Raw genomic sequence first — 9,488 nt, 5'->3', positions numbered from 1 at the left:
GATTGATCTTGATGAATATGAGTGTTACAAGAGTTGCTCTACCACGAGATCGTAATGGCTAAACCCTAGAAGTCTAGCCTATGAGTGTATGGTCATGAATCTGTCCTATCCGGACTATGCCCTCCGGTTTATATAGACACCGGAGAGATCTAGGGTAACATGGAGTTCGTTACATAGGAGGAAATCTTCATAATCGGCCGCCTAGCTTGCCTTCCATGCCAAATAGAGTCCAATCCGGACACGGGTATAGTCTTCGGCCTTCATGTCTTCATAGCCCATCAGTCCGGCCCACAGATAACAGGCCGGACGCCCGAGGACCCCTTAGTCCATGACCCGGGCCTTGCCGGACCAAGCCTCGGGCCACTTCGTAAGTATCAGAATTTGCGAATATCTGGCTTTTCTGGTTTTTGATATTGACATATTGTAAACTTTGTCCTTGCAGTCCGGCGCGCGATGGCTCTCCGCGATCCTCGACCGAGGATTCGCTAAACACGGAGGAGATGGCTAGCATGTCTCCGCCACCTGCTCATTCCCTCTCACCCAAGGGTGATGACGAGGTGGTGTCCAAAAAGAGTTTCTCAGGCCGGGGGGAGGTTCCGGAGATCATCGGGGTGACGCCCCAGGACGACTTCTCGGACGCCGGACACATGGGGGAAAAAGCCCCCATGGGGACTGGTGATGGGGCCCGAGTTTCCTTCGGCCCTCAGCTGGATACCCTTCCGGAGATCTACACAGCTCCATGGTCCAGCGAATGGCATTCCCTGTGGGGAGGGAGTGTGCCTGTTCCACCGGTGACCTCTGTCCAGCCAGAGGCACCGGACAATCTGCTGGAGACGCTACGAGGCGCCTCTATCGTGGATGAACATCGTGTCCTTATAGACACGGTAGTAGAGAAGGTTCAGTTCATTAAAAGCGGACTGACCGAAGCCTGCACCAGCCTTCTAACAGGCTTTGAGGTAAGTAATGTGATTGTAGGAAAAGTATCACAGTGTAGACAGTAGCCCCTGATACTCTGTTTGGTGTTCGGGAAGAAAAGCCGAACAAAGGATCAAAAAATCGCAGGAGTCTAATGTGAGTTGTCTATGTGAATAAGCAGGTATCCCTGCAGGCTGCCACTGCTCATGTTGCGGAGGTCTCAGGACTGAAGCAGAAACTAGAGCGGGCCGAGGAGGAGCTCGACCATGTGAAGAAGTAGTTGGAGGACAGCCAAGGTATGCAATAACCTGTAGGTACATTTTGAAAAAAAATGAGTAGTTCGAGCTGGATGATTTTCCGTTGCTCCTTTTATAGGGCTTCTTTCGTTGGCCGGACTTAGAGCCACTGAATCCGACGTGAACTGTTGTGTCATCGGTGTTATCGCCATTGCTTCAGCGTTTGTTTCTATTGTGCCGGAGCTTGCCGGCGCTATTTTTGGCCTCGGAGGGACTTATTTTGTTGGCCGTATTTGTACTGCGGGCCAGCCAACTATCTCCTCCCGCGCAAAAGCGGGTCATAAGTGCCGTCAGGGCTGCCATGGACCTCGGTTTTTCTTGGCCGACGTGGCGGGCGAGCCATTCGTCCCGGATACTATGCTTAAAGGCCGCTAGGGCTTCGACATCCAGACAGTCGACGATCTGGTTCTTTTTGGTTAGGAACCTAGTCCAGAATTTTCTGGCTGATTCTCCGGGTTGTTGAACTATGTGGCTTAAGTCATCGGCATCTAGTGGCCGGACATAGGTTCCTTGGAAGTTGTCTAGGAAAGCTTCTTCCAAGTCCTCCCAGCTGCCGATAGAATTTTCACGCAGGCTGTTAAGCCAGTGCCGAGCTGGCCCTTTGAGCTTGAGTGGGAGGTATTTAATGGCGTGGAGGTCATCTCCTCGAGCCATATGAATATGGAGAATGAAATCCTCGATCCATACTGCGGGATCGGTTGTGCCGTCGTATGATTCGATATTGACGGGCTTGAATCCCTCGGGGAATTCGTGATCCAGTACCTCGTCTGTGAAGCAGAGAGGGTGTGTGGCACCTCTGTACTGGGCCGTGTCGCTGCGGCATTCGGACCGGGCGTGGTTAGGTTTGTCATGTCCGAATAGGTTGCCGTCTTTGTGCCTCGAGGCACGTCCTCGTGATCCGTAGATCGATCTTGTATGTCCTGCTCTACTGTCCAGGGTCTGCCGGAGGTCATACGTGTGACCCCGAACTCTTCTGTCTTATTTTTGCGGGGCGGTTGGGCAGGCTGCTGTTCGGCCTGAGTTGCCGCTTTATCCCGACCGCGTGGTGGCCGGTCGGCCGCCCTGTCTCGACCACGTGGTGGTCGTTCCGCATTACGCGAGGGAGATGTGTGCTCCGGTGCCTCCTCATCGAATTGAGGTAGCAGTCTGCGTTTCGGGTAGCTCTTGGCTGGGCGCTTGAGGCCGTATTCTTCCGCTGTCAGGACGTTAGTCCATCTGTCGACGAGCAGATCTTGTTCAGCTTGAAGTTGCTGTTGTTTCTTTTTCAGGCTCCTTGCGGTGGCTATGAGTTGAAGCTTAAAGCGCTCCTGATCCAGAGGGTCCTCAGGCATGATGAAATCTTCGTTGCCGAGGCTTGTCTCCTCTTTGGAGGGTGGACGGTAACTATCGTCCCCCGAGTCATCTTCTATGGCCTGCTCATCAGGGTTGTCTTGTCTGTCGTCATGTTCCTCCTGTTCGGATGGAGCACCGACAGGGTCTTTGTTGTTTTCGGCGTCGCCCGAAGTGCTATTTTCTCTGGTACCAGTGTTGCTATCTTTTGAGCGGCGAGGCTTAGAACGGCGTTTGGGGCACCGGCGCTTGGACTGCGTCTCAGAAGGTTTATTCTTATCTGGCTCTTCTTTGTCGTTGCCAGATCCTTTGGGTGTATCAACCATGTATACGTCGTATGAAGAGGTGGCCGTCCAACGTCCAGTGGATGGCGGGTCTTGGCCTTGCTCATTGTCGGCATCGTCGTCCATATCGGTGATGTCTTCGGAGCCATAGTCAATCACGTCGGTTAAGTCGTCGACCGTGGCTATGAAGTGGGTGGCGGGTGGGGAGAAAAATTCCTCGTCGCCCGCCTCTAGCTCGAACCGAACATAGTTCGGCTGTGAGTCTTCCTCCAAGGACAAGTTCTTCAAAGAATTTAGTACGTCACCCAAAGGCGAATGCTGGAAGATGTCTGCAGCGCTAATTTCAAAAGTCGATAACCGATCCAGCTCGGTGTCCGCAGGCACACTTGATCCAGAACATGTAGCCGGAGACGAGTCCGGAGTTCCATTGATGCTAGCATTGCAGGATGTCGAATCCGTGTGCGGCTCCAACGCCGCGGACCTTATGGCCTCGGAGGGGATGACCTACTTCGGTACTGAGGCCGTTGCAGCAACAGGATCCATCTCCTGGGTGTGCTCCGATGACAGATTTGAGTCATGTTCATCGGAGAGAAGGGGAGCGATCGCCGCGGTCTCAAATCCATCGAAGATCAAGTCTCCACGGATATCCGCGACGTAGTTCAAGCTTCCAAATCTAACCTGATGGCCAGGGGCGTAGCTATCGACCTGCTCCAGATGGCCAAGTGAGTTGGCCCGCAGTACGAAGCCGCCGAATACGAAAATCTGTCCGGGGAGAAAGGTTTCTCCCTGAATGATGCCATTACCGACGATTGAAGGGGCCATCGAGCCTTTCGTCAACGGCACAATGGAACTCTCAATGAAAGCACCAATGTCGGTGTGAAAACCGGCGAATCTCAGGTAGGGGGTCCCGAACTATGCGTCTAGGATCGATGGTAACAGGAGACGGGGGACATAATGTTTACCCAGGTTCGGGCCCTCTCTATGGAGGTAATACCCTACTTCCTGCTTGATTGATCTTGATGAATATGAGTGTTACAAGAGTTGATCTACCAAAAGATCGTAATGGCTAAACCCTAGAAGTCTAGCCTATGAGTGTATGGTCATGAATCTGTCCTATCCGGACTATGCCCTCCGGTTTATATAGACACCGGAGAGATCTAGGGTTACATGGAGTTGGTTACATAGGAGGAAATCTTCATAATCGGTCGCCTAGCTTGCCTTCCACGCCAAGTAGAGTCCAATCCGGGCACGGGTATAGTCTTCGGCCTTCATGTCTTCATAGCCCATCAGTCCAGCCAAACAGATAACAGGCCGGACGCCCGAGGACCCCTTAGTCCAGGACTCCCTCACCCGTCGGAGTGCCCTGCCGCGCCGCTCGCTGCCCCCCCCCCGTTTCGCACGCCGGCCAAGCCACGCCACTGCTCCGCCTGCGCGCTGCCCGCACCCGCCTCGACCTCTCCTACACTGCGGCATGCTACCCGGGCCCCGCTCCGCTCTGCCCGTCCCCTCGCTGCTGCAAGTCGCCTTTGCTGCCGCTCCGGCCCGCTCCAACCCCGCCTTTGCAGTCCCGTCCATGCTCGCCCGCGAGCCCTCCCTGATCGTGCCCGCGCCGCGCCTTCCGCTCCTGCTACGGCCCCTAGCGCCCCCCCTAGCCGCCTGCCTGTGCGCCGCCGCCATTCGCCGCCTGGCCACGCGCCCGCCGGCGCCTCGCCACCTCCGGCGGCCTCCGCCACACTGGCGCCCGCATGCCCGAGCCTGTTCGGGCGGGCGCCCGCCCCGTTTTTGCCCAGCGGCCATGGCCTTGTGCCCCAGCCTCTGGGGCCCGCCCCCTTAATTAGTGGCTAACCCTTAATTAGCACTAAGCCGGCCCCTAACTCTCACCGACAGCCGGGCCCCCACATTGGTTAAATTTTCTAATAAAACAGTTTTATTTAAATGTCTCACTAACACCTGGGGCCCACTGGCCAGTTTGACCAGTCAAAGTCAACATTTGACTGCTGACTGGGCAGTCAACTGGACCCCACTGTCAGCCTCATGCACACTCTGGCTGGGTACACTTTTGGGTACCCATAGCCATTTTTCTATTTAATTCAATTTATTAATTAAATCCAGGAATTTCCAGAATATTGATAAAACTTTGAAAATCATTTAAAATAATCTATAAGTCGGATGAAAAAGTTTTATATATGAAAGTTGCTCAGAACGACAAGACAAATACGAATACGTGGTCCGTTCGTCCGCCACATGCCCCTAGCATAGCGAACATGCAACCTTTCCCCTCCGTTTCGTCTGTCCGAATATGCCAAACTTCGGGAAAACATTCCCGGATGTTACCCCCCTTCGCCGGTATCGTGTAGTACTACATTAGAACACGCCTAATGCTGCTTATTGTCATGTCATGCATCTGTGTGCCTTATATTTACTGTTTCTTCCCCCGCTCCTTCTCCGATAGACCCCGAGACCGCTGCTGATGCCCCTGTGATCGACTACGTCGACGACGACCCCTCCTTGCCAGAGCAACCAGGCAAGCCCCCCACTTTGATCATCCCGATGTTGCCCATTTCATTCTCTCATGCTTGCATTAGATTTTGCTACTGTTATTGTTTGCTCCTATTCCGATGCATAGCCTGCTTTTGTAACCTGCTTATTGTTACCTACCTACTTATCCTAAATTGCTTAGTATAGGTTGGTTAGTGATCCATCAGTGACCCCCACCTTGTCCTTGTTGCCCCTGCTTCATCATTGAAGACCTGATCAACGGGATCGAAGACCAGGCCCCGGCACCGCACATCACTTTCCCCTTAGTTGCTCGACACTACTGGTTTACTATCGAGTGCCGAGGGTGAGACCTCTATAGCACTTCTAATGTTAACCCTTTAGTGTAGCTATTCGGTCGTGGTCATCGGGGGTGATTCCGCCTTAACCACTTCCGATACGACTCTGTCGTGCAACCCCTCATGTGTGAACCTCGGGGTGGTTCCTCTTACGTTCACCTTGATGATTACATCGAGTGGAATTTACCGGGGGTGATTCCTTGGGTTTTCCCCTTGATGTTTGGACACACGGATACTTGGACTTTACCACTGTTACTTGGAAAGGCGGGTCGACCCTGAGGGGTTCCCGCGAGTGATGTGGAGTCGTGTTGACCTGGAAGGTGCCCGCGAGATACTTACGAGGCGTGGCCGAGCATTCTTAGCCCTTGCCGCAAGTCCTCGAGACGAGGCAACGGGGTCACATCTTTGGTGAGTTTCTGCTTGTTACCGCGTGCTCCTAATCCAATACGATTTGGATATTTGATCCGAGGGGCCTCTGGCCTGATAGCACTAACCATCACGTGGGCATAGTATGGGCGTTCTGTGTCGTATGTATCAGCCGAAGCTTAATAGACGTCAGCGACTGAGCGGCGCGCGCCGGGTTGGACTGGTAAGCACCTTCCTTTTTAAGGAGGTAGCTAGGTCTGCTCACCGGCCGCCCTCGCAACGTGCAGGAGTTCCCGGGGCGATGGCCCATGACCCCTGGGGGCATAGGTTTAGTCCGGCGTGCTGACCTCTCTATTAAGCCTAGGTCGGGTTGCGGCGTGTTTGGCCGAGGCCGGGCATGACCCAGGAAAGTGTGTCCCGCCGGAGTTAATCGAGCGTGGTGGGTAAGTTGGTGCACCCCTGCAGGGAAGAAAACATCTATCGATAGCCTGTCCTACGGTAAGGACACTTGGAGTTGTATCCCGATCGATACAACTAGAACTGGATACTTGAGATGACACATGGATATGAGAAATGGATAGTATGGCTCTGGGATTGCTTTCTCGCAGGGAGTCAAGAAAGGATCTCTGGCCGAGGTTGATAACACTACTACTACTTTACTTTATGCTACTCTACTCCCTCCTGTTGCTGCAAGATGGTGGTTTCCAGAAGATGCTAGTCTTCGATAGGACTAGGTTCTCCCCTCTATTCTGGCATTTCTGCAGTTCAGTCCACATATACAGCCCATTTCATTGATAACGATGCATATGTAGTGTAGTTCCTTGCTTGCGAGTACTTTGGATGAGTACTCACGGTTGCTTTGCTCCCCCTTTTCCCCCTTTCTTCTTCTTTCCGGTTGATGCAACCAGATGTCGGAGCCCAGGAGCCAGATGCCACCGCCGATGCTTACTACTACGTGGAGACCGCCGACGACTAGGAGTAGTTAGGAGGCTCCCAGGCAGGAGGCCTTACCGATCGTTGTTGCTTTTGTGCTAGCCTTCTTAAGGCAACTTGTCTAACTTATGTCTGTACTCAGATATTGTTGCTTCCGCTGACTCTTGTGTATTCGAGCCCTCGAGGCCCCTGGCTTGTAACATAAAGCTTGTATTATTTTAATTTGTGTATAGAGTTGTGTTGTGATATCTTCCCGTGGGTCCTTGATCTTGATCGTACACATTTGCGTGTATGATTAGTGTACGATTGAATCGAGGGCGTCACAGATGGTTAGGAGGACGGTTGTATCCACAACCCACCAGGGTTCAAGTCCTAGACTTGACACTGGTACTCGCATTTTCCTGAATTTATTTCAGGCCTTCCGGCAATGTGCATTCAATGGGAGGAGACGCTCCCACCGACTACGAAGATGTCTGTGGCGACTTCATCAATTCAAGACGACATACCGACTCAGTTTCTCAGAGGTGCTCATAGATGTAGGGTGCGTGTGCGTGAGTCATAAAAGTGAGTGTATGTGCGTATATATGAGCATCTGCGTCTGTACTGTAGTGTGTTAAAAAAATAGAAAGAGAGAAAGAGAGAATACAGACTGTGCCGACAACTATTTGACAAAAAAATGTGGGTTTTTGTTTTTTTAGGGAATCTTGTTGTTTATTAGATAGGTGGTCCCGTGGGCCAAATTATGAGTGACCATGCATGATCTTCCTACCGGGCTTCCGGCCTATGCTACAGCAACACCACCAGTGCGATGCCCGTTCCAGCTTGATGTGCTGTTATCCTTGGCCAAAGAGGACTACAAATGTGTGTATTCACAAACTGGATGTAAGATAACGTTCACTTTTGATCATCATCATCACACATAGCGACATTATGCCAAGTTACATTTCAAGAAACATAGCGACAGCAACGATGACGCGGTACTGAAACGCAAAATGGAAACGGAAGCAGAACATGGAACGCGAGCGCACCCATGCACCCATGGACGGAGGAGAGGGAATCGACGTCCGTGGTGCTGTCCCGCTCAGTTTCCTCCTAGGCAGCGGTAAATTTTGAGGCAGTTCCGGCCGGTGTTAGGCTGTCCGGGCTGCGCGCACTTGGGCCTGCAGGCCTGCTTGTTGCCGTTCAGCGGCCCCGGGTCGATGCCGGCGAGGACGCGCCGGTGCACCCCCAGATCCACCACGGTGGACACCACGGCGAGCTCCGGCGCCACGCCGTCCCCCAGCCTCATCGACGACGACGACGGCATCAGCTGCCGCACCCCGTCGATGCTGGCAGTGCCGCCGACGAGCTCCGCGGCCTTCGCGCCCGGGCCGGCGAGCAGCACAAGCGCGAGGATCGCAAGCGAGATGCACACCGCCTGTCTGTCCATGCTAGCTAGCTAATCGATCCGTTTGTGCTGGGCAGAGGTGGAGGAGAGAGAGACCGGAGAGTGCTGCGAGCCCCGCTCGGTAGCAAGGAGCAGCGCTGGCTTATAGCAGGTCCTGTGGTCTGGGCGTTTGGTACTGGGCAACTCTCATGGCCCCCGTTTGAATTGGACGACACATCATATTATGTCCGTCTCAGCCGTCCACATGCACGCGCGCTCGTAACAGCAAAGAGGAGTCACAGAACGATGCAGCCAAACAGAGACAGATGCCACCAAACATACATCACTTTACAGCGTGTATTTTGTCTGGAAAGAAGATGGTCACATGCTGGTTGGGCCATTCCGTGAGTGCGACTACCTGTCTAAGAGCATCTACACCCCGGCGCTCCAAACCCTTCTCAAACGCCTGACATTAACCGGTCACGATTTTTCGATCCAGATGGACACCTCAAACGGGCCTCAAATGCCCGGACTGACCGGTAGCACTCATATCCAGCCCAAATATGGGACGGATATAGGGTGTCCAGGCGCGTCGTCACGTTGGACTGACGGCAGGGTCCCACGCGGAAACGCCCGGAAACCCAGGGGTCCGAAGCTAGTCTCCTCCGTCGGACCAGCGGCGCTGCTCCGTTGGGCCGCGTAGTGCCTAGCCCGGCTATTTAAGTCGACTGACAACACCAAAACCCTACGATCCCTCCACATTTTCCTCCGCCTGTCCGCCGCTGCTGCCGCCACATTCCACTCCACCCGTCCGTCTAGTAGCCATGCCCCCCGCGCCGCCGGGTGAGGGGCCAGCCAATTCTGATGCCGGAGCGCCGACTCGAGATCCTTGTGCAGATCCGGGCTAGGCGTGAAGCCCGGATCTGCAGGCAGTGCAGCAAGCCATTCTCGATTCTCTCCGGTCAGAGTCGGATGCGGAGGCCAGACGACATCGCCGGCAGGAGATGGAGGCATAGCTGGCCGCGGAGGAGGTGGAGATGCTCGCCTACATGGATGAGGTCGAGCAGTAGGAGGATGAGCCAGAGCCCTCTGAGGGAGTCCTGGATTAAGGGGTCCTCGGGCGTCCGGCCTATGTGACGTGGGCCGGACTGACGGGCCATGAAGA

The 9,488-nt window shown here is 54.0% G+C and overlaps 1 protein-coding gene across 1 annotated transcript; it reads right to left on the bottom strand.

Annotated features, from left to right (window-relative positions):
• Nucleotides 1-7,840: 7,840 nt before the first annotated feature.
• On the bottom strand, nucleotides 7,841-8,520 carry LOC109783556 (uncharacterized). Its single transcript, XM_020342154.4, has one exon. The coding sequence runs from the start codon at nucleotides 8,384-8,386 to the stop codon at nucleotides 8,039-8,041; it is 348 nt and encodes a 115-aa protein (XP_020197743.1). The 5' UTR covers nucleotides 8,387-8,520; the 3' UTR covers nucleotides 7,841-8,038.
• Nucleotides 8,521-9,488: the final 968 nt, after the last annotated feature.

The sequence above is a fragment of the Aegilops tauschii genome, chromosome 3, assembly GCF_002575655.3.
Source record: "Aegilops tauschii subsp. strangulata cultivar AL8/78 chromosome 3, Aet v6.0, whole genome shotgun sequence".
Classification (NCBI taxonomy): Eukaryota; Viridiplantae; Streptophyta; class Magnoliopsida; order Poales; family Poaceae; genus Aegilops; species Aegilops tauschii.
Note: the sequence above shows the minus strand (reverse complement) of the source record. Positions and strands in the feature narration are given on the sequence as shown.

What these genes read in the sequence shown, in the direction of transcription:
- LOC109783556 (XM_020342154.4), bottom strand. Translation starts at nt 8,386, where the DNA reads ATGGACAGACAGGCGGTGTGCATCTCGCTTGCGATCCTCGCGCTTGTG.